The sequence below is a fragment of the Rattus norvegicus genome, chromosome 19, assembly GCF_021556685.1.
Source record: "Rattus norvegicus strain SHRSP/BbbUtx chromosome 19, alternate assembly SHRSP_T2T, whole genome shotgun sequence".
NCBI classification, from domain to species: Eukaryota; Metazoa; Chordata; class Mammalia; order Rodentia; family Muridae; genus Rattus; species Rattus norvegicus.
The window spans coordinates 10,589,282-10,614,003 of record NC_141552.1 but is presented as its reverse complement, the minus strand read 5'-3'; the positions used below and the strand labels follow the sequence as shown (position 1 = coordinate 10,614,003).

The 24,722-nt window shown below is 46.6% G+C and overlaps 1 protein-coding gene, 1 long non-coding RNA gene and 1 pseudogene across 7 annotated transcripts in view; 1 reads left to right on the top strand and 2 right to left on the bottom strand.

Annotated features, from left to right (window-relative positions):
- Nlrc5 (NLR family, CARD domain containing 5) overlaps positions 1 to 24,722 on the top strand; it is an 84,021-nt gene that overhangs the window by 3,944 nt on the left and 55,355 nt on the right. For 4 of the 5 annotated variants that reach the window (XR_015643299.1, XR_015643300.1, XM_087594041.1 and 1 more), the window contains 3 exon segments: positions 8,171 to 8,271; positions 20,704 to 20,816; positions 24,289 to 24,592. Coding sequence is in view for 3 of the 5 variants with exons in the window: in XM_087594041.1 (XP_087450167.1) it covers positions 24,301 to 24,592 (292 nt within the window). In the remaining 2 variants the exon portion in view is untranslated. 5 annotated transcript variants of the gene reach the window in all.
- Positions 16,186 to 16,554, bottom strand: LOC108348891 (60S ribosomal protein L36 pseudogene; annotated as a pseudogene). Its single transcript, XR_015643725.1, has one exon. The product of XR_015643725.1 is annotated as a 60S ribosomal protein L36 pseudogene (transcript).
- On the bottom strand, positions 18,462 to 24,575 carry LOC147998791 (uncharacterized). The gene is made up of 4 exons (XR_015643747.1): positions 24,463 to 24,575; positions 24,252 to 24,357; positions 22,341 to 22,567; positions 18,462 to 19,063 (listed from the first exon to the last, which is right to left on the bottom strand). It is a non-coding gene; the product is annotated as an uncharacterized LOC147998791 (long non-coding RNA).

Here is a 24,722-nt window from a genome sequence, read left to right as displayed (position 1 = left end):
TAATCGCTATCTGTGTCTATTTTCTTGTAAACATTATTTTTTTTATAGATGAACAGAATACCATTTGTGTGTGTGTGTGTGTGTGTGTGTGTGTGTGTGTGTGTGGACATGGGTGTGAGCGTGGGCGTGGCGTGTGGTGTGTGTGTATGTGTGTGTGTTTGTGTGTGTGTGTGTGTGTGGACATGGGTGTGAGCATGGGCGTGGGTGTGGCATGTGGTGTGTGGTGTATGTGTATGTGTGTGTGTTTGTGTGTCTATGCCATGTTTTCTTTATCTACTCCTCTCTTGGCAGTCACCCAGGCTGATCACACAACTTGGCTATTGTGAGTGGTGCTGCAATATCATGGGCAAATAGGCAAGGACCTGCACGTGTCTCTGGGTGCTTTGCTTGGAGTCCTTCAGCTGTGTAGGAAGTGGTGCAGCTGGATCATATTCTGTTTTTAACTTTATTTTTTAAGTACCTCTGTATTAATGTCTATGCTGGCTAAAATAATCTACAGTCCCAGTGAGTATACAGGCACACACACGCATACACGCAGACACACACAACAATATGTGTGTGTCTACATGTGTGTGTGTAATTTCCTATTCTTGAATCCTCAACAGGGTTTGTTGTTTCCAGAATCACAGTCATTCTGACTGGGTGAGATGGCATTCATTGTTTTTCAATTCGCATCCTCCTGATCACTTAGGAATTGAAACTTTTTATTTATTTATTCATTTTGTGTGTCTACTGGTCCTTTGTAGCTCAGTCTGTGGGGACCGTCTGCTCATTTCATTGGCCAATTTACTGACTGTGTTTGGGTTTCTAGTGTTTAGTTGTTTGAGTTCTTTATATAGTCTAGCTTTTTTTTTTTTTTTTTTGGTTCTTTTTTTCAGAGCTGGGGACCGAACCCAGGGCCTTGCGCTTCCTAGGCAAGCGCTCTACCACTGAGCTAAATCCCCAACCCCTATAGTCTAGCTTTTGATCAGCTGTCACACGTATAGGTGCAGCAGCTTGTCCCCTCTTCTGTCAGTCGTCTATGTCTTCAGTGGCTCACAAGTCTTTACCTTGTATGAGCCCATCTTTCAGTTCCTAGGATTGTTTCCCGTGCTCTCTGAATCCTTTTTGGAAAGGCTTTGTCTAAACCTGAAATGTTTGGCTTGTGTTTTCCTCTGGTGATTTCAGAGTTCACGTCTTACATTAGAGACTTTGATCCATTTTTAATTGATTTTTTTGTGCAAGGGAAGATATAACTATCTAGTCTCATTCTTCTCTGTGTGGATATCTAGCACCATTTGTTCAAGACTGTTTTTATTCCAACATATGTTTAGCGTATTGTCTTAGTCAGGGTTTGTATTCCGTCATGACCAAGAAGCAAGTTGGGGAGGAAAGGGTTTATTCAGCTTACACTTCCACATTGCTGTTCATCACCAAATGGAGTCAGGACTAGAACTCAAGCAGGTCAGGAAGCAGGAGCTGATGCAGAGGCCATGGAGGGATGTTTCTTACTGGCTTGCTTCCCCTGGCTTGCTGAGCTTGCTCTCTTATAGAACCCAGGATCACTAGCCCAGGGACAGCACCACCCACAATGGGCCCTCCCCACCTTGATCACTAATTGAGAAAATGCCTTACAGCTGAGTCTCATGGAGGCATTTCATCAAGGGAGGCTCCTTTTTTGTGATAACTCCAGCTTGTGTCAACTTGGCACACAAAACCAGCCAGAATTGAAAACCAGACAGCTGCTGTCAGGGTTGTGTGGGTTTGTTTCTTGGTCCTCCATATCACTCACTGATGTCTGTATTGCAGAAACATGCTGGTCTTGTCACTCTGACTCCATATTATATATTAAGTCAGGTACATGACACCGCTAGCTTGTCCCTTTTGCTCAAGGGGACTGCTTTGGCATCTTTTGAGATCTTTGCTTTGGGAATTTTCTGTACTTCTAAAATTTTTACAAATTTTTAATTCTGTGAACTATGTTAGTGGAATTTTGGTGAGGATTGCATTGAATCTATAGACTAATTCTCTGTAATACATCAATTTTCCTGTATTAATTCTACCTCCATGAGAGTAGGAAGTCTTCCCATACCATAATACCTTTGATTTCTTTGTGTGGTGTTTTAAAATTACACTGATAAGTGTAGAAGTCTCGATCCCACTGTCTCAATTAGATTTATTCGAAAGTTTTATTTTTAAAGCGATTACGCATGGGATACTTTTTTAAATGTCCTTCTCGGCATGTTCATTATTGGATACAAAGTCTGCTCACTTCTGTGCCGTTTGCACCCTGCCTCTTTGCCCAGCACTTGTCTGATCTAAGAACTTTCCTATGCATTCGGGAGGGACTCTGTATGATATTCAAATTGGGATTATTTTCTTTCTTATTTGCGTTCTTTTCCTCCTTTCTTTCTCTTGCCTTGTTGTTTTTCCTCAGACTTCTAGTACTATGTAGATTAGGAGAAAGTAGACACTCTTACCCTGTCCCTGATTTTAGCAGAAATATTTTGAATTTGTCATATAATGTTGACTATAGGTTTGTCATATAGTTTTATAAATTTGTATATATATTATGCTGAGATGTGTTCCTTCTATTCCTAATTTTTTCATAGTTTTTTTTTTAATCACGAAGAGATAGATGTTGGATCTGTCAAAGGCTTTTTCTGTATCAATGGATGTGATCCTGCAATTTTGGTTGTTGAGACTGGGGGTGCATTAAATGTATTGACTGTATTTGTCGACTCACCACTGCATACTTAAGTAAAGACAACTTGATGGTGACGAATGTGCTTTTTTGTGATACTGACTTCGGTTTGCTAGCATTTGTTGAGAATTTTTATACCTATGCTCATTAGAGAGATTAGCCCCTAATTTTATTTTATTTTCTCTCTATCTCTTCTTTCTTTTCTTCCTTCCTTCCTTCTTTCCTTCGTGTCCCAGTGAGTTTCATTAGGGCGGGTTACAGGAGCATGTGTGAGTCTTTGTATACAGCAGTCACTCACCAGTGACTAAAATGTCTTCCCCAGTCTCATCTGCCATTAACTCAGGGAGGGGTGTGGCCCCATCAGCACCACTCCTCCACCTGCTGCTTCCTCTGATGCCTACATCCTTTCCACCTCTTCTTTCACAATCCTGCCTAAGCCTCCAAGTGCACACATAGATGTCCCAACTAAGGCTGGGCACCCAACAGCTGTTAATTTTATTCATTGTTTTTGGCCAGTGAGTCTTTGCAGCCACCACTGACCAAAGCTGACAGCAGCATTAATTGTGATTATTAATAACCATTAATCTGGCTATGGGCTTTCATCAGGACTTTTGCATTCTTTCCCCAGCTTCTGCAATGTTTGATTTCCTTGATTTCTCATGCTCTTGGCTGCGTCTCCTCCTCTTCCTCCTCTGTCTTGTCCATGATTCACAAACTTGGTTTTTAAATACTGAAAGGCCCGGGGAAGTCTGCATTTGGGAGAAAGACTGGTTATAGCCTTCTCATAAGTGGCACGTGGATCGTTTGAGAGAGCGTTTGAGAGAGGAGAAGAAGGGAACAGTGACCCATGGTGACTGGAGGATGACAGGGGCAAAGCAAACGGCAAAGACGAGAAAGGGGAGGGGAGGGACGAGGAGAAGCATTGTTCAATGTTTGCTTTTGTGCTTCTACTGCGTGGATTTTTTGCATGTAATTTTACCAAGGAGTAGCACTCCTGGGCCATGGCTGGCAGTGTCACCACTCCTCCCCACAGTCCAGAGCCTCGAAGTGAGGCCACAGCGTCCTCTGAGTGGTGGTGCAGTGGGTGACATAGTGTCCCAGCTCATTTCCATCTCAGAAAAGGCAGATCCACCCTCAGACATCCAGGCATAGATGTGGTTGCAGTGAACATTCGCCAGCAGCCAGACCTCTCCTCGGTCTACTCACAGGATTGTTTCCTCTGAGCTGGTTCTGAAGGACTTCTCAAGGGAGAGGTTGGCCTTTGTCTTTAAAATGTTTGAAACTATGTTGCTAAATTCTGAACATTGTGTCAATGGATTGCTGCTGCGAGCAGCCCAGAGGCAGCCCTGTTCCCCGCTACCCATCTCACAGGCAGAAGGATGGAGCCATCCCCATCCCCATCAGCATTAGTGATCTCAGGGTCTTGTGTGAGCAAAGGAACCACTTGCTGTTTTGCATCCTCTCACTGAGGTGGACAGGTCAGTTTCTACGTAAGGACCTACCAAGAAGATGTTTGCAGAGCGAGCATAGGAGGTTTCGGGACCGTGCTTTGGGCTAGATCGAATCATAAAGCAAGAAAGTTGTTCTCTTTTCGGTTCTCGTGTCTCATGTCCTGATGAGTCATGGAGAAACTTCTCAGCCAGGGGTCTATGTAGCTCTGCTTTCAGAAGGATTAGCCCAGTCACAAGGGCAGTCCTTCCTTAGGTCAGGGCTGAGATCAGCAAACCCCCCACCCCCACCCCCACCCCCACCCCCACCCCCACCCCCACCCCCACCCCCACCCCCACCGCCACCCCCACCCCCAGTTCAATAGCCTCATATCCTAGAAGGGTAGGTTGTGTGGAGCATCCTGCTACTTATTTCTGCAACTCATAGAACTTTCCAAATGATTGAGACTCTGCCTGGAAGCAGACAGTATTGTAAATCTGTTGAAGCGATCGTTTAGTTTTAAGGGAAGGGAATTTGTTGATGGCAGCATTGTGCTTACATTCGGGTGCAGCCTGGGGTTTGTCCTTCTTACGATGCTGGCGGTCGAGCCAGAGGCTGGTCAGCATGCCCGCAGATGGCATACTCCGTGTGTTTTCATACAGCATGGCTCGTTTGGGGGACATTCTCAAGATAAAGCTGTGTCCACCCGTAAGTATTGTCACTTTCACATTGGTACTGCCACAGCATGAGAAAGACTTTATTGTAGATGTCTGGGCTGTCCAAACATGGCTACCGGGCTCTCCTTAGCCCAGAATCAGGTGCCCGAGTATACTTGGACTACTGTGACAAAGTTCCATAGCCCAGGTGGCTTATATGCTGCAAGAATGTACCACTGTCCAAGAGGCTAGAGCCTAAAGTCAGGATGCCAACATGGAGTCCCTCTTTTGGGCTGCAGACTGCCAGCTTTTTTTTTTTTTTTTTTTTGTATGTATGCTTGTATGATGGAGGGAGTGCCATAGAGCATGCTGGGCACTTCAATCGGGAACAAATCCTATCTGCCAGACTCACTCTTGTGAAACTAATTGCCTCCCCCAAAGCCACCCCAAACCACTGGGGGCAGGGTTTCAACACAGAACTTGGGGGACGACATAAATACTGCGTGCACAGCCCTGTGCACTGCAGCCATTTGGCACTGTCCTGCTCTCTGCCAGGTTGAACGGTGTGGTCCAAGAATGGACATGTTTAAGACTTAGAAGTCACAGTATGCCCTGATGTTAAAAGCAACTGTGCAAATAAACCTGCACCTGGGTGTGTATCCCTCTTTCTCGAACATCTGAAACTTCCCCTGTTCCCTGCCTAGCTTCCCACAGCGGGGCTGGACTCCTCTGGTCAAGCTGACTTCCCCACCCAAAGGAAGCTGAGGAGGGGATTTCCAAACTCCAGTTTCATTTTCGTTTGTGTGGGACATTCTGGGTACTACCTGCAGGATAGAACTGGACAGAGCCACTCGTGAGATCCTGAGGTGTGAGGGAACAGCAGAGAGGCTAAGGTAGACATGGTCCTTACTGATACCCTTGGGGCCCTTACGTGATCATAGATGTCCAAAGGCCTTCTAGTCACTAGGGCCTTTGGGATCTCATGGAAGGGCAGCATAACCAGGACGTGGCTTTCTGGAGGAACAGTGCCAGATACAGGGACAAAGGGCCAATCTCCTCCCACCAGGAGTAGAGAACTGGTATCTTTGTGGTCAGACATGGTGATTTCCCAGGTGTGTAAGTGGAGCAGCTGCTCCAGAACCTTCCAGAAAAGCCAGTGACTGAACTCCACCCTCAATGATGGTTCACCGGACTTGGTAAAGGACACCCTGCCCCCGAGTAGGGCAAATGTGCAGCCAAGTTCTGATCTGACCAGGAGGTTACAGTACACAGAGACATGTGAGGGGCCTCTCGGGTTACCAGCTACTGCTTCTGAATGACGGACGCAGGAACCCAGGACTGAGCAGTAGAGACCAGGCCTCCCTGACTATCTGTTGTTCCAGCCAGGCTGGAGTCAGGACCCTGGTCCCAAAGAGGGGCTCATCTGGATTCCCTAGGGGCCTTGGGTGGGAATTGGCGAGTGCTGAGCTGGGACCCGACTCTGGCTTTTGTGATAGAAATGTGATGTTGCAGCTCAGGCCTAGGGTGAGGCAGAACCTCTCTCTCTCTCTCTCTCTCTCTCTCTCTCTCTCTCTCTCTCTCTCTCTCTCTCTCTCTCTCGTTGACAACCACCACCAGAGGGTTTTACAGTGAGGATTGTGGCTCAGACTACCTGAGAGGCTCTCTTCTCTGAGGGATGGGGCTTCTCCTTACCTCATCTGTAAAGCACTGTGATCATATGGTTTAACCACAGGATCTTTTGGTTAGTTGGTTGATTTTGGTGTTTTGGTTTTATTCATATGGTGTATTATGAAGTTCGAGTTGTTCTCTGCCTCCCTCCTTTCCCCCCTCCCTTCCTCCTTCCCCCTCCCTCTTCCTCCCTTCCTTCTTTACCTCCCTCCCTCCGGCCTTCCCTCCTTCCCTTCCTATCTCTTTCCTTTCCTCTCAACCCTTAAAGACTGAATCCAAGGCCTTGTACATACTAGGCAAGCGCTGGATGGCAGCTACATCTCCAGCCCTGGCACCGAGCTCAGTTTTTGCCTCAGTCTGCTTGCCTGGCTCATGGTAGCTTTTCTAAAGGGAACCGTATGCAAACCTCATCATCACCCTACCAAACGGAATGCCACACCAAATGCACAGATCAAAGATGCTTCTTACCTGCTCCTCTTGCTTCCATGAACAAGGGGGAAAGGATTTCTGGGTTTCTGGCACACACACACACACACACACACACACACACACACACACACACATACACACCAGGCACCCTTCACCACAGGGACCATGAAGGGAGGGAGAGCCTTGGACACCAGACCTGGCCCCATCTTGCCAAGAGTGCCTCCCCCTCTTAGGACCTCAGTTTTCCACCTGTGCACCTGACAGCCAGGACACTTCCAACCTTGTCTCTTTGATTCTCCAGAGCCCAAACAGCTTTAGCCATCCTAATGAAGGCAGAAATCCCAGGTTCTCTGCCTTTTCACTCTTTGTAGGCTGGGCTTGGTGTAGAGGGTTCTAAGGCTGGCCTCTGGCTTCCTAGACATGTAAGGACTTGTCTGCCCAATCTTGAGAAAGTAACATCAGCAACTCTTATTCCCCTGAGGACTTTCAGTCCAAGTGACTGCAGGTGTGACTAGAGGTAGCTTTCTGACTACCCCAGGTCCACATTCGTCTGGATTCCTAAGGTTAGCATTTGAGGGGCTTTTATTTTTGTCCTCCTTCTCACTGCCTGTTTGTGTGTCCTCTTTCCAGCAGGCACCACAGGGTCAGGGGTTTTCAACTTGACCTTTTAAAGAGCACCCCTAGCACAATAAAGGAAACACCCTTAATCAAGTGCAAGTACAAGCTTCTGTGTTTCCCACCCCACAGCTCAAGCCTGGGGCGAGAAAGAAAGAAAGAGGGTGATGCACACCGTACCCTTTCACGTCCCTCCCTTCCTTCCTCAAACCCAGCCCGGGACTGGGGTGGGTGACACAGGGGAATTACAATGCTAGCTAGCAGTGAGAATCATTAGCATGGGCAGCTAGCTACCCGTCTCACGGATACCAAGTCAGATTTGACATGCTTCACAGCAACCCGTCCTGGGGCCTGGAGTTCTGACTCAGTGGTAGATAACACTGCCTATGCCTGCCATATCCTTTCCACTGGGCTCCTGACTTCTGTGTTTGTCTCCAAAAGATGACGCCTAGCTGATGGTTCTCCTCACTAGAGGTGCCTGACCTCTGCCTTCCCTTAATGAGGCCAGCCTGGAAACTGTGACTGACAGAGCCTGTGTCACCTGGAAAGGCCAGTTTTCCACATATTCATGTAAAGCCAGGCTTTCTCCCAGACCACTCTTTTACATAGCTTCTGTAGCTGCCCTATCCCGGTTGCCTGACCCTCTCAATAAACAACTTTCGTAAGGCTCTGTCTTGGGTTCTGCTCCTAGGAATCTGACCTAGAGCACTTTGTGGATGATGGCCTTGAGATTCCAAGAGGCTGAGTAACACATGAAGTCTCACAGCGGGCACCCAGCAGGCAGGAGTCCAGGTCAGTATCAAATGATCAAATTGTATACTACAACATGTATAATCAAAATTATAATCGAAAGATCGTTTTTTTTTGTTTTTTTTTTGTTTTTTGTTTTTTTATATCTGTAAGAAATAGCAAGTACCAGCACTCGGAAACTGTAAAGAGAAAAAAGCACAATAAAGTAAATTGCTTTAAACGGGAAGACTTGAAATGATTCTGACTTCCAGGAACAGGGTGTGGGGCACAGACTTATGACCTCAGCTTAGGAAACTGAGGCAGGAAGATCTTGGATGTGAGGGTAGCCTGCAGTGGGTGCCAGTAATTGATCCTGGGTCCCCCAGAAGCGTACCCAGTGCTCTTAAGCACTGAACCACCTCTCCAGTCCCACAAAACATTTTAAAGTTATCAAGTTGGGTTTTCTTGCAAGCCGACTTATAACCCAAGTACTCGAGAGGCTAAGGCAAGAGAGTCGTGAGTTCAAGGAGATCCTGGCTCAAAAGTAAACTCTAAGAGGCTGACATGGCGGACTGGAAACCAGGCAGGGTGGCGCAGACATTCAGGTGAGGAATGGCGGTGCCAAGTGTAAGCAAAGGTCATGACGAAATGTACTTGGATAATTAAGCCACAAGGGCTGTGAGGCCTGGAAGCTTGCTGCTACCCTTTCCTGAACTGGAGAGAGGGGCGGGCTGGTGTAGAAGGGTGAGCGTGAGCTTAGTTTGGGACCTGGAAATATTGAAACCCTTACAAGGTATCCAAATGAATCTGAGGATTCTGTCTCTTTGCTGGCACAACTCCAGTGGTGATTCCATAACGCAGCTATTTTTTTTGTACAGTGTTTCAATAAATACAGAGATGAAACTGCCTCTGTGGTGTGTAGACTTAGCATCCATTGCATATGTGTGTGGGAGCACTATCACCTCCATACCCATACCACAGTTGCTGCATCACTCTGCACTCCCACCAGCAGTGCATTCTGCATCCCTGTTTCTGCTTGCTCTGTTGCCTGTTTCCCCAACAACAGCCAATAGAATTTCACTGTAGGTTTTCCTTCATTTGGTTATTCAAGACAGAGGTTTTTTGTGTAGCTCTGGCTGTCTTGGACCTAGCTCTGTAGACCAGGCTGGCCTTTAACTCAAAGATCTGCCTGCCCCATCCCCCACCCCGAATCCTGAGATTAAAGGTAATTTTAACTAGCATGTCTCTGCTGGTGAAGGATGCGAAACAATGTTTCACATCCTTATAAGTCATCTGCACTTCATCTTTTCGTCAAAGGACATACAACAGAGACTCAAAACAAATTATCTTGATGAGAAATAAATAAATAATTTCTCATTTATTTATCTTATTTATGGGACATCGAGAATTAAAACAGGTAATCCCAAAGGGTGTTTGTCTGGCGTTCAGCCAGTATTCGCCATATTGTCGTAGAATAAAGTATTTTCTCAATCGGTTTGAATTGCTTCTTGGCTTAAATATTCATTCCCAGTTGGGGCAAATCCCTATCTTCATTTTTGCTTCCATATTCCCACTTTAGGGCTTCAAAGGGGAATTTCATTTTTTATGAGCATCCACCCTGTGTTTGCATCATGAGCTTTCTTTATGCATTGAAGACCCTGATGTCTTAGTTTTTGTTTCCACGTGTTGTTTTGTTGGGTTTTTTTGTTTTGTTTTGTTTTGTTTTGGTTCTTTTTTTCGGAGCTGGGGACCGAACCCAGGGCCTTGCGCTTCCTAGGTAAGCGCTCTACCACTGAGCTAAATCCCCAGCCCCATTTTGTTGTTTTTTAAACAGTCTCACTATCTAGCCTTGGCTGTCCTGGAACTCACTCCGTAGATCAGGCCGTACTCAGACTCATAGAGATTTGCCTGCCTCTTCCTCCTGAGTCCTGGGATTAAAAGTGTGCTCCACCACTCCTGACTGATATTCTGGTTTTTTAATGTTGATGATTATGTGATTTTTAAAATCGAGCTGCACATAATAAAACAGGAGGGGGCTGTAAGAATGGCTCAGTAGCTAAGATCCCTTACTGCTCTTTTCAGAGGACTTGGGTTTGGTTCCCAGTGCCTAGATGGTGGCTCACAACTCCCACTTCAGGGGGATCTGATGCCCCTTCTGATCTCCATGGCCTCCTGCATGCATGTGGTACATGGACATACATTAAGGCACACAACCATACACATAAAGTTAAATAAACAAAATAAAAGAAAATTAATGGTACAAAGTGACCAAAAGATGGTGTACACCTGGGAACTGAAGGCAAGATCTGGGGTTCAAGGTCACCCTCAACTACCCAGAGTGTTAGAGGCCAGCCTGTGCTACATGAGACCCTGTACAGCGCTGTCATTCAGGCTCCGCCTCCACACCCTGCCCCATAAAAGTATGACAGGCTGGAGATCCCAGCAGGTGGATCCAGAGAGAGAAGGGGAATCCAAACTGGAGCAGAAGAGAGCTCAGTTGACAGTGAGTACAGGAGACAGCTTCAATGAGACAGCTCATTTAATGATGGGAACTGAGTGTCTATCATTGGCCAGGGCCAGGGTGCTAGGGATGCCTCATTTGCACAAGAAGGCATTGCAGGTGGTACCACACATTCTCAGGGCCTGCACTCCTCCCTTCCCTGGCCCTACACAATGTAATAAAGACTCTCCTTCCTCTGTGGTCTCAGGATCCATCCCCAGATATAATTTGTTACTAATTTTTGGTATAGCCTTCAAGACTCCATTTACACACACACACACACACACACACACACACACACACACACACACACACACACGTATTAAAAAATACAGTTGTTCGGTCCCCAGCTCCGAAAAAAAGAAAAAAAATACAGTTGTTACTGAGTGGTGATGATGCATGCCTTTATTCCAAGCACACAGAAGGCAGAGGCAGGTGGATCTCTGAGTTCAAGGCCAGCCTGGTCTACAGGACAGCCAGAACTACATAGAGAAACCCCAAGAAACAAAACCCCAAGAAACAAAACAAAACAAACCAAAATACAGTTGTGCAACCTGTAGTCTGAGCACTTGGGAGGCAAGAATGGGTTATGAGTTCAAAGCTTACCAGGCAACCCGAATTATTTAGGGAGATCCTATTTCAAGTCAACCAGTCAATTGTCAAAGAATTTTTTTTCTTCCAAAAATTTAAATTAAGTGTAATTACATTATTTTCCCTTCTGTCCTCTTGTCAATCTCAAGCCACCCCAGCCCCACTTGCTTCCTCTTAAATTTATGACCTCAATGGAAGTTGTGGTACACATACCTTTAATCCCAGCATTTGGCAGGCAAAGGCAGGTAGATCTCTGTGAATCTGAGGCTAGCCTGGTCTCCATAGCTGTTTTAATTTAGGGTTTTCATTGCTGTGAAGAAGAGACACCATGACCAAGGCAACTCTTATAAAGGACAACATTTAATTGTGGCTGGCTTACAGGATCAGAAGTTCAGTCCGTTATCATCAAGGCAGGAGCATGGCAGTGTCCAGGCAGGCATGGCGCTAAAGGAGCTGAGAGTTCCACACCTTGATCTGAAGACAGTCCAAAAGGAAACTGGCTTGTCAATGACGGGGGTGCGGAGGGTACCTGGAAGAGAATGGGGGACAAGAGACGTGAAGAAGGACGCCAGGACAAGAGTCTGATCAAGGCGACAATTTTATTTTTCCCCAAGGCTGAATTTATACCATAACATGGGTAACAGAGGGAGGGGGGACGTAAGAAACCTTTACGCAGGCCAAGGACACAGTATTTGTGTGGTCAGGGAATCGGCTGATGTTGACAGGATGTCAGAAAGGTCACAGGTTTGTCATATCTATTAGTCAGCAGGATGTTGGTTTTTCAGAAAGGTTACAGGTCATCACATTGGGTATCTTAATGTCAGACGTTATCATATGATTATTCATCTTGACCACCACATTTGTATTAGTCTTCTGCAGCTGGCTGGGGATTTTCCATGAACCCAGTCATACTTAACGCTAACCATAATAATAACATCAATAATGGAGGGCTTCAAGGGCATCGCTCCCAACATTGGCTCTTCTAGGCATTGAGGAAGAGGGTCTCAGAGCCTACCCCCATAGTGACACACTTCCTGCAACAAGGCCACACCTCCTAATAGCACCACTCTCTGGGCCAAGCATATTCAAATCACCACATTAGCCAAGGAGGATACATAGAAAGACAGTGACTCAAAAAAAAAAAAAAAAGAAAGAAAGAAAGAAAGAAAGAAAAGAAAAGAAAAGAAAAAGAAATCCATGTCCTTTAATTTTTTTGTTTTTTTGGTTTTTTGGTTTTTTGGTTTTTCCGGAGCTGAGGACCGAACCCAGGGCCTTGTGCTTGCTAGGCAAGCGCTCTACCACTGAGCTAAATCCCCAACCCCTCCTCTTTTCCTTTAATTATTATTGTTACACATATATGCATGAGTACATAAATACAACCTGTTTATTTAGTGTTACTTGTATGTATATGATTTCAGAGCTGATCATCTGGGATTGGGTAACTAGTTGCAGGGTTCATCCCCAATTCTCCCTGTCTTAGTTAGGGTTTTATTGCTGTGAAGAGACCCATGACCACAGCAACTCTTATAAAGGAAAACCCTGGCTTGAGCATTTGAAACCAGTATTGATCACTCTAACAGGCCCACACCTGCTCCAACAAGGTCACACCTCCTAATAGTGCCGCTCCCTATGACTCTATGGGGGTCACTTCTATTCAAACAACCACATTCCTCTCTGTCCTTCGTGGGCTTGTAGCCATATCATAAACGCAAAACTGCATTCAGTCCAACTTAAAAAGTCCCCATAGTCTGTCAGAGTCTCAACAGGTAAGTCTAAAGTTCAAAGTCTCTTCTGAGACTCACGGCATTCTCTTAACTTTAATCCCCCATAAAATTAAAGTCAAAGAGCAGATCACAGAGTTCTAACATACAACGGCACAGAATACACACAGCCATTCCACAGGGGAAAAAAGTGAGGAAATCCTGAACGAAAGCAAGATTGAAAACCAGCCGGGCAGACTCCAAGCTCTCTGCATCTCCATGTCTGATGTCAAAACACCCCTCAGCTCTCCAACTCCTTTCATCACTGTTGATGGCAACACACTTCCCTCTTGAGCTCGTTCTACCCTGATAGCAGCTTTCCTTGGCAGGCACCACAGAGCTCTGGCATCTTCCACATTTTGGGGTCTCCAAGGCAATCCATGCTTCACGGCTTCGTGCAGTGACCTCTCTAGGCCTCCATGCAGGGACACCCTTGCCCTCCATAGCTTCCCTTAGTCTAGAGGGTCATTCTGTAACCCCTTTCTTGTATCCTTGATGTGGCCCAAGCTGCCAGGTTCTGCTGTATGCTTGGGCTGGAACATGGCTTCCTCATTCAAACACATCTTCACCAGCTTTCTGCTTTTTGATGGTTTCCTTCACTGCTTATGCTTGGATGTCCTGGGACTCAATCTGTAGACCAGGCTGGCCTCCAATTCAAAATCTGCCTGCCGTTACAAACAGCCCTAAGCTTTTTAAAAATTCCTTTCACAGTTGGAAGCTTCGCTGGGTATGGTCTTGCCCTGAGGTCACCACTCCCTGTATTCCCTTTAGCATCCGGCATTTCTTTAATCTCCTGAGTAGAGGACTTATTTCCATTTCACTTCCTGGTACCTCTTTTCTCCTCAGACTGTACATTTCAATGTTGTCCTTGCTCAGCTTACTCCTTTTCATTATAGATCTCCATAAGCGTGGCCACTAATAACCAAGCAACACAGCCAATACTCGGCTGTCTGGAAATCTCCTCGCCAAACCTGCTAATCCATCACTTTCAATATAACTAACGTTCTTCTCCTCTGAAACCTCTTGAGCTGGGCACTCGCTGTTCAAATCATGATCAGCACCACTGCCTCCTATACCTCATTAAGTCCCGCTTGAAACACTCACCTGCTTTTCTAATCCAAAGTCCACATTCCTTCTAACAAAAGTATGGTCGGGTGGATCATACCAATGCTACAGTCCCTCGTCCCGACTTCTGTCTTAGTTGGGGTTTTATTGCTAGGAAAAGACACCATGACCATGGCAACTCTTACAAAGGAAAGTATTTAACTGAGGCTGGCTTTCAGTTCAAAAGTTTAGTCCATGATCATCATGGCAGGCAAACATGGTGTTAGAGAGATAGCTGAGAGTTTGACATCCGGATCCACAGGTAGCAAGAAGAGAAAGTGACACTGGGCTTGGCTTGAGTAATTGAAATCTCAAAGTCCACCTCCCGTGACACACATCCTCCAACAAGGCCACAACTACTAATAGCGCCTCTCCCGGAAAGACTATGGGAGCCATTTTCATTCAAACTATGACAGTCTGTCTCTCAGCATTTCCTAATTGCCTGCAGGTGTCTATGGGTAAGTTCCCTGAGATTTCCCCTTTCATGCAGCCCCTCTATTGGTGTTGTAACTTGTTCAGGTCTTGTTTAATAGCCACACTATTGAGGTATCATGGGCGTAGCTTCCCTGTCATTTCTAGAAGACAGTCTCAGCAGACTTTCCGGTCCTCTGTCTCTTACAATCTTTCTTCCCCTCTTAGCTACTGACCTATTTATTACTGCAAAGAGGCACCAAGACCAAGGAAACTCTTATAAAAGAAAGCACTCTGAGATGGAAACTTGTGGGTTCTTTGGAAAGTCGGTTATGTCAAAGAATGTTTTGCTGACGTAGACACAGGTGAAAGGATATTTCACTGGGGCAGACCCTTGAAGGGACATTCATTGCTGAAGCACACACAGGTGGAAAGGATGTTTTGCTAAAGCAAGTACCTGAAAGGACTCAAGGATTCTTCACTAATGAGATGCATGTATTGTTTGCCTTGCAATGCATGGCTGAGCTGTTTGTTGTGACTCCGTAGAAAGAAAAGCACAGAAACAACTTCTGGTGGTGCTCTGTCGCCACTTCTGTGGACTCAGGCCGATTGGCAGAGTAATGTCAGCTGATACAAACTCCCATAGAATTTGCTAAGACAGACTCAGGTGCCCAGGCAAGACACATGGTGAGGTTAGACCCTTGGAGGACACGTGACGTTTGGAGGGAGTATAAATAGGACTCAGTAGACAGTGATAGGGTCTTGCTTACACAGCTAGCTCTACAATACTTTTTGGTCTTGTGTCTTCACTGAGAGAGACACAGCTGAGAACTTCTCCTGGTGTCCCTGCTGGTCCTGGTCCTCCTGCTGACTCGTGCTGATTCAGCTGAGGCCTGGCTGTTTCTTCTAGGTCGTGTCACCACTGCTGATTCATATTTGCTCTCCCAATATTACCAAACTGGACTGCTGGTACATTCATAAAGAGTTTGCAAGTGGATCGAGCTGCCACCCCTGTGAACTGAACTGCTGATTTCCTGACAACACAGATGAGATTTGCTCCAAAGAACCATTTCTAAACAGGTCCACTTCCCCCGTATCCTAATAACCTTTCTTTCCCACTACCTCTAGCAGTTGGTGGGCTAGAAGGGAGGCTAACATGTTTAAGAACCCATATTAAAAGAAGGACAATAAAAATTTAAGACTACAGTATTTAATTGGCGGGGGAGGGGCTTGCTAATAGATTTTGAAGATTAATTCATAATCATCAGGGTGGAGAGCAGACAAGCATGGTGCCGGTGCTGGCACTGGAACTGAAAGCTTTACATTCTGATCTGCAGGGAGAGATAATGAGACAGAGGCAGAGGCAGAGGCAGAGGCAGAGGCAGAGGCAGAGGCAGAGGCAGGGGCAGGGGCAGGGGCAGGGGCAGGGGCAGGGGCAGGGGCAGGGGCAGGGGCAGGGGCAGGGGCAGGGGCAGGGGGAGGGGGAGAGGGAGAGAGAGAGAGAGAGAGAGAGAGAGGGAGAGAGAGAGAGAGAGAGAAACAGTCAGGCAGGCAAGCAGGCTGGGCTTGGCATGAGCTTTTTTTTTTTTTTTTTTTTTTTTTTAAGAACCATCTTTTATTGGGGGAGGGGTCATCAATCCTTCTTGGCCGCCGCCTTCCGCATGGCTGCCAGCACGTTGCTCAGCTCCTCCCTCTTTCTCTTGGCGCGGATGTGCGTGCCCACCCTCTTCTTGATAAACTTGAGTGCTCGCTTGTCCTTGGACACCTTGAGCAGCTCCCTGGCGCGCCGCTCGTAGGGCGCGAAGCCGCACACCTCCCGGATCATATCTCGCACGAACTTGGTGTGCTTGGTGAGGCGCCCGCGGCGGCGGCTGTGTCTCGGCTTGCTGACGTTTTTCGTCACTTTGTGGCCTTTGTTGAGGCCCACGGCCATGGGGTAGCGCAGGGCCATGGCTGCAGCTTTCCGATGGCGGCCGGACCGGCATGAGCTTTTTTTTTTTTTTTTTTTTTTTTTTTTTTTTGGTTCTTTTTTTCGGAGCTGGGGACCGAACCCAGGGCCTTGTGCTTCCTAGGTAAGCACTCTACCACTGAGCTAAATCCCCAGCCCCCCGGCATGAGCTTTTGAAACTCCAAAGCCCACCCTCAATGACACAATGCTCCAACAAGACTGTGCCTTATAATCCTTTCCAAACAGTTCCAGTAACTAGTGACCAAGCATTCAAACACAAATATACAAGATGGGAAGCGTTCTCATTCAAACCCCTGCATTCTTCTTTCACAATGTTCTCAGAACCTTAGGTGTGAGAGTTGTGTTATGGATGTATCAATTAGGTCTGGGGACCACACAGTCAGTTGTTCTATACATTTTGAACAGTTGTGTAATGATCACTATCTGCTGCAAAGATAACTTGTCTCTTTGATTGCCAGGGAAAGCTACATTCATCTATGGGTATACGGATATGTACTTAGAATGCAGTTAGAAATTACTCTGGCTTAGTAGAGCATCAGTACTGAAGTCTATGAGGTCAAAGCTTTTTAAAATTTATGTTTCTTTAGTAGCATGCCTGGAATACTGTCCATATCACGACTCAACTAGCCATTGTCTTTCTAGTAGCTGCATCCTATGTGTGCATCAATTCACCTCCTGTTGATGAGCGCGCACACACACACACACACACACACACACACACACACACACACACTTGCCCTAAGCTGCGGTAGCAAGAGATCAATCACCATTTGTGTTTTATACTGGAATTCTGACAACCTGCATTCCAATCCCTTGAGTTTGGGCAAGCAAACTATTTAGCCCCTCTCTCTCCCTGCTCCCAGCTGAATGACACATTGTAAACATCTACCTTGAAGGCCAGCTCTTGAGCATTTCCTGTCTCTGTCCCTGAGAGTCCTGTTACTATGTGCCAAGGATAGTTCAAACATTTTACAGAACAGCTTGGAGGCCCTTACCCTAAATACACATAAGGTCACTAACCGTGTTTTACTTTTTTATGTCACATATGCTACCGTATCTCACAGTGATCAGTGCCACAAAGCAGATGCTAAGTGGAAGGGCTTTTGGCTTATCTTCATTGCTGGATTCCTATTGTGGTTTGGATTCCTTCCTAAGCTAACCTGGAGACTAATGTAGCTCATTCATTTCGGAGGTGATCCTATGGGGACACACACTGTGAGGACAGAAAATGGAGACAGGAGAGGCCAGGCATCCCAGGGGTGCATCACTTAGTAAGTACTGTGGGTCACGGGAGCCTGCCTAATGAGGAAGGACTCGGATGTTTACACATCTACTCTCAGCGTCCCTTGGCTAAGGAGACAAATTAAGTCCTTGGCCTCCAGCCGAAGCATGTGTGTAGGTAGTCAGAAGTGAGCCAAGGAGGAGCTTTTATGACATCTTCCAAAAAAATAAAAAAGAAGAAGAAGAAGAAGAAGAAGAAGAAGAAGAAGAAGAAGAAGAAGAAGAAGAAGAAGAAGAAGAAGAAAAGAAACCACAAGACTCACCCATCAATAGAGGACAGGAAAGTTTATTTCTCAGCCATTCGGGGAATATCAATAACTCCAGGGATCTGTGGCCATGTGACTCGGGGAGCACAGTAATTTACATATAATGACGCTTTGCTGAGCTTTTCTCTGGAGTACTCTTAATGCTCTCCTATCCATTAATATAAAGCACACATGTATTTGTTTTCCCCCTAAACCCTGTCATTGTGTGTTGTTTGCCATGTTTTCTGTGCAGTTGTAGTCTTTCCATGTTTTATTAGAACCATTGCTATGCCAGAAAGATCAGCTGTCTCTCATATATAACACCTTTTCCAGTGTGTGGTTTTCATTTTATCATTGTCCTCCCCCCCCCAAAAAAAATAGAAAAATTAGTGGATGGTAAGGAATGTTTTATTATAACACATTTGTTCATGTACATTGTTTCCAGTACATTTATTGAGGTGTGGAGCATCTAAGAATGAAAATGAACAATCCGGTCTGAACAGCCAGGGACCAGTTGGGTGTGGGCAGTGTTTTCATAGCTCTTGGGTCTAGACCTAGGAATGGCATAAGCGGCTTTTTGATAAACTTCCAAACTGGTTTCCGAAGTAGTTGTATCATTCCTGCCAGCCGTATAAGAGGGTTCCAGTTCCTCCAAATCCCTATCAACAGAGTCCATCTGTTTCCTTACAGCCAGTCTATATGGATATGAAATGCTATGTTTCCAGGATTTTAAGTTTCAAGCAATTTTAAAACTGTTTGCTTATTAGAGAGAGAGCATGCCATGAGAAAGATAGTGTGTGTGTGTGTGTGTGTGTGTGTGTGTGTGTGTGTGTGTGTGCGCACACACGTGTTTGATGTAAGAGTGTGGGTGCCATGTGGAGATCAGAGGACAACTTTGTAGGGTCACTTCTGTCCTTCCAGCTTTACATGGATTCTGGGAATCAACCCAAGGTTCGTGGCAAGCACCTTTGCATGCTGATCCATCTCTCCAGCCCTATGCAAAAATTAAAAAAAAAAAACTCACTTAACTAAAAATAATTATTTAGGGGCTAGCAATGGCTCAGTGTTTAAAAACACTTGCTGCTCTTATAAAGGGTTTGAGTTAACTTTCCAAATCTCATGCCAGGGAATCTGATGCCCTCTTCTGACCTCCGAGAGTACCTCACAGACATGTGCATGTGCCCGTGCACAACACATAATTGCACACCACATACATACACAAATAAAAAGCAAAATAAAAGTTTAATAATAGTTCTTTAACTGGTGTGTTGGGAAATTCCATTGATTAGCTAATTTTATGTAATTGGAAGCTCATTTGGGTTCTATTCCATTCCTTTTGCTCGTTTTGTTTTTGTTTTTGTTTTCTATTTTAACCCAAGTTCCATACAGTGTTGGACACTCTATACTTTGGCTATATTTGGGAGCTTTCTCCACGTGCTAACATGTTGATAAAATTGCCTTCTGTCTTTCTGTCTTGTGTGTTCCTCTGGATTGAGCCCAGGATCCTGTGCTTGCTAAATCCATGCATACTCACTGTACACCAAGCTGCAGCCTGAGCCCTAATTCTCCGATTCTAACTGAGAATGGCTCACACTGTACTTACTATTCGCACCCTATTGCCACACATCCTGTTTGTTTGCTCATTTCTCCAAATGCCCATTCTCATCTCATCTCTGGGGTGTTTGGGTCCGTGGCAATGCCTTCTGCCTGGTTTTTTTCTCCCTTCTACTTTCTGTGGTCACAAGCAGGTGTGTCTTAGTCACTTCAAACTGTTGTAACAGAATATCACAGTCTGGGCGTCACAGTCTCGGAAGCTGGAAAGCCCCAGATCTGGGTGCCAGTGCATCCAGGGAAGGTTCAGAGCAGCTTGCTATGTTTTCATGGGGGTAGAAAGAGACAGTGACTTCCTGTATCTTCTTATAGATACATTTGTGCCACCTTGAAGATCTACCTCACAACTCCATTACTCCATTAAGTAGAAACATCTCTGAATCTCCTGGTGCTACACTTGCACTGTGGAGAACATTAACTTTGTATCACAGTAAGGTAGACTACCTCTCCGGCTTTACCCTACCCTTCTTCCTTTAGACTGGGTCTTATGTAGCCCAGGCTGACCTTGAACTCACTCTGTAACTGAAGATATTCTTGACCCTTCTGCTGTCACCTTGGAAGTGCTAGGATTATACACCACACACGCATCCCCTGCACTTTTTTGCTGATTAAAAACTTGAAAGTAAAGCTTTAAACTATTAAGAAAGATGGCTTCGAATGTTGACCTCCTGGGGACTTTGTGGGAGAGGACAGAAGCTGGCATTTGTGGTGAGAATTTTGCCACTTTTGGGCAACTGAATGTGCTGGATCCTACTGTGGAATTATGACGCCCAGGCTCTTAGTTAAAGGAGGTAGGGGGCGTTCATCCTGTGTTCCTAGTTGGGCAGGATGGCAGCAGGATGGCTGGGCAGTGCCAACTCCAGGAACATATAGAACTTAGTTGGGAAGAACTCGAATGGTGTTGGAAGATGAAGGACCTTTGGGGGTTAAGTGTCGTCTGAGTCAGGGACGGAGTCCTGGACACAGCATGGTTCCTCTTGGGTTTGGAAGAGGGGGAGAACACTCTGTTTTCTCTCCCTTTAGGACCTGAACTACAGAAACATCCTATAAACTAAGGGTCAGAAGACAAGGAACAGGCACCCAGGAGACCCCGTATATGGGTATACCAGGCCATCTATCATGATCCAAGAAGCCAGGTAAGTGGGTTTTCCTCCCTCTCTCTTTTCCTTTTCTCTCCCATCTATTCCTTCCCTCTCATCCTGTGGCCAAGACTCCCAACCCCACTTCCCTGTGTCCCTGGTCAGCTGTACCCTTTTGTGCTATAGATGGAAACCAAGAGTGGACAAGGGATTCTGTTCTGTAGCTGGCATTTGCTAGTTTGTAGGTTCCTTTCTCTCTTCTGTCCTTTCCCACCCCTTTAATTCTTCCCTTTCAACCCCCTATCCCTAGACGGGAGAGAAGAGAGGATAGAGGGAAAGGGGGCGGTGTTATCATTAGACTACTTCCTGTTGATTAGGGGCATTGAGTTCCTTGGGGCAAGTTTGTTCTTCACCACCTCCTCCTCTCCCTCCCCTTCCCCCTCCTCCTCTCCCTCCCTCCTCCTCCTCCACTACTACTACTTCTTCTCCTCCTTCTCCTCCTCCTCCTCCTTCTCCTCTTTCTTCTTCCTCCCCCCTTCCCCTCCCCTCCCCCTCCCCCTCCTCTTCCTCCTCCTCCTCTTCTTCCTCCTCCTCTCCCTCTCCCTCCCCCTCCTCCCCCTCTCCCCCTCTTCCCCCTCTTCTTGTTTCCTTTCTGCACAGAGCTACTTAACAAACTGCAACCAACAGCAGCCCTCCCTCTCAGGGCCCTGGCATTTATAAATCCTCTGAAGTCTCCAAATTCCCAATGTCACACACTCATACAAACTGTCTGCAGCTGGCAAAACCACGCCCCTGCCAAAGCGTGAGGTAATCATAGTCAGTTGCTGGGGAGCAGCCCCATATCCCACAGAATGATTACATATTAAACAAAAACGTATTCTGGGTTTTTTTGTTTTTGTTTTTGTGTGTGTGGGTTTTTTTGAATATTTTTTATTTACATTTCAAATGTTATTCCCTTTCCCAGTTTCCTGACCATAAGCCCCCTATCCCATTCCCCTCCCCTTCTTCTATAGGGTGTTCCCCCTCCCCAACCACCTCCATTCCCACCTCCCACTCTGCACGGGAGGGGGGGGAGTGGGGGGGTGTCCAGCCTTGGCAGGACCATGGGCTTCTCCTCCCATTGCTGCCCAACAAGGCCATCCTCTGCTTTTTACAAAAACTAAAATTACAAAATTCTTACGACAGAATTCTTCTAGTCCTAGCTCCTGGAGTGCCAAAGATCTGGGCAGGGCTGGCAGATACATAGTTTACAGGTTCAGTCCCTGAGAACTACAGCCTTAGAAGCCAGAGACTTAGAGGTCTACATATCGGAGTAGAGGCTTTGGCTTTGCGCTTGGTTACTGGGTGCTAAGCAGCTTATGTAGCCCTTAGCCCTCTGCAGCAGCTGGGGGCAGATATGGTTGGTGTCCTCTCTGAACGTGTGAAACGCCTGGCTTTTACTAGTATAAATCACTCTAGCCCTTGAGTATCCAGATACAACAACCTTGCCCTGGGCCAGCATTCAGCATGAGAATGAAGGCATAGACTATCTCCAGGAGCTTCAGGCTTTGAATCTACCTATCTAAAATGGCTTGTTCTTACCTTTGAGTCAGCAGGGAGACACTATCTCACGCTGCCTTGGTGCTCAATGGAAGGCTTCTCTGGAGTGATCCTTTCTTGCCTACTGTGGTTATCCTCATTGGTAGAGAGGCCTGGGCTGGTGACACGGAAGCCAGGTGGCGGTGGAGGTGACGGCAGCTGCAGCCTTGGAGGAAGCAGTGGCTGCAGCAGGAGAGGCAGGAACACTGCTGAAGAGTTCCAGATGGAGGCTAGGGACAGAGATAGTGGAGAGCAGAGGCAGCAGAGATGACAAAGGACTGCAGAAGCAGCTGAAGCAGGGCCTCCTGGAGCAGGAGCCAGGCCTCTTACAACTGGCGGGCTCAACTGTCCTCCAGGCGGCTATGAAGTTTTCAAGCAACCATAATGGCAATCCTGTTGGTTGCCAAGAGAAGGGTGGCTCAGTGATCAGGTTCCCACACAAAGCAATCAGGCACAAGAAAGGGTCTCACGGTCGAGGCTCCCCATACACTTAGCTTATTTGAAAGTAAACATGAAGTCCAAACGTTGACACTCCTTTTCCCCTCCTTTTTCAATTAATTTTTTTTCATATAATCTGATCAGGTCCCGGGTTTAGATCCGAGCACCACATCAGACGGCTCAGAACTGCTTTGGAACTCCAGCTCCAGAGAGCCCAATGACCTCTTCTAGCCTGTGCAGGTGTCCACACACATGTGGTACATAGTCACACAGACCGCACATACGCATAAACAAAAAATAAAACTAAATCTTTAGAAAGAGACTAGCAGAGAAAGAGAGAGAGAGAGAGAGAGAGAGAGAGAGAGAGAGAGAGAGAGAGAGAGAGAGAGAGCAGATGTTTTGTGTTAGTTAAGACTTCAGTCCAGGGGTTGGAGATTTAGCTCAGTGGTAGAGCGCTTGCCTAGCAAGCGCAAGGCCCTGGGTTCGGTCCCCAGCTCCGAAAAAAAGAAGAAAAAAAAAAAAAAGACCTCAGTTCATTATAAGCAGAAATCCTTAAATGCATTTCAAACCAAATAGAAAAGTATTTCTCAGTCATATAATAGTAAGGTACAGTCATACATTCCAGGGAAGATAAGCGGCTTTACCCACACATTTCTCTTCACCGGCTTCTACCTCATGACCCAACATAGCTGCCCAAGGGCTAGCCATCCTGTTAACATTCTGGTTAACCAGGAAGAAGCAAAGGAAGGCAGATAACATTTTACCTGCATCTCACGGGCCAATCCCCACACAATGAGGCTGCATCTACCTGGGGATCAGGTCTATTCTGGGCAATCAGGGAAGAGTTGGGAGTTACAGTACTAACAGAGGAAGAAAGGACAGTATTAGGGGATGGCTAGATGACTTTGCCATGAAATTAACCCAGCCTGAAAGCAGCACCCGTGGTCCATGAGACCAGCATCCTTAGAGACCTGTGTACTTTGATGAGCTGAGAGTGAATTCTGCTTAGCCAGGGTATAGTTAAGGATTGGAAGCGGGTCCGTCTCTGAAGTTGATCATGAGCAGATGACATCAGCACACTGTGGAGAGGCCAAGTTATTTTTCTGTTGCTGTAATGGATGCACTGACAACAAAGAAAGGAGTCTTCTGTCCCACAGCTCACGGGTGGAGCCCATCACCTGGGAAGCCAATGTGGCCGAGGCTTGACGTTGCCGGTTACATTGAATCCATTGTCAGGAAGCAGAGTGTGATAGATGCTACGGCCCAGATCTCTTCCGTCACCTCATGTGGTCCAGGGAATTGTGCTATCCACAGCCAAAATGGACCTTTCCGCATCCATTATGCAGGGCAGGCAATCCTCTGCAAGTTCAGCCAGAGGCTCCTCTCCCCGATGATTCTAGATTCAGCTGGGTTGACAGCTAACATCACATAAATCCTCACAGGCCACTCACTCCAGCCCGCCTGCCCCCTACTCACCTACTCCCAGTTCATCTGCCTCCGTTCCTCTCCACAGGGCCAGCTTCTGATGGACGCCGAGAGCTATCGGCTGGGCAATGAGAACCTATGGGCCTGGCTGGTGGAGCTGCTGAGCAAAAAACCAGAATGGCTGAGTGCCAAGGTCAGGTTCTTCCTCCCTACCCTGGACCCGCACTGCAGCAATGAGGCCCCCATCTCTGAGGTCACTCACCATCAGCTCAACAGGCTGTTTGCCCAAGGCCCGGCCACCTGGGAGTCTTTCATCTACACTCTGTGCATCGAGCTTGAAGTGCCTCTAAGCTTGGAGGTACCACTGCTGAGCATCTGGGGCCAAAAGGATGGTAAGGGCTCACACGGGAGGTTCAGGGCTTGCCAGCACAGCCTTGTGCTCTGACGAGCTTCAGAACCCTCAGCGATGCATCCGGTCACACAGAGAGGACATAGGAGAGCCATACGTTCCCAAGCCTTTGG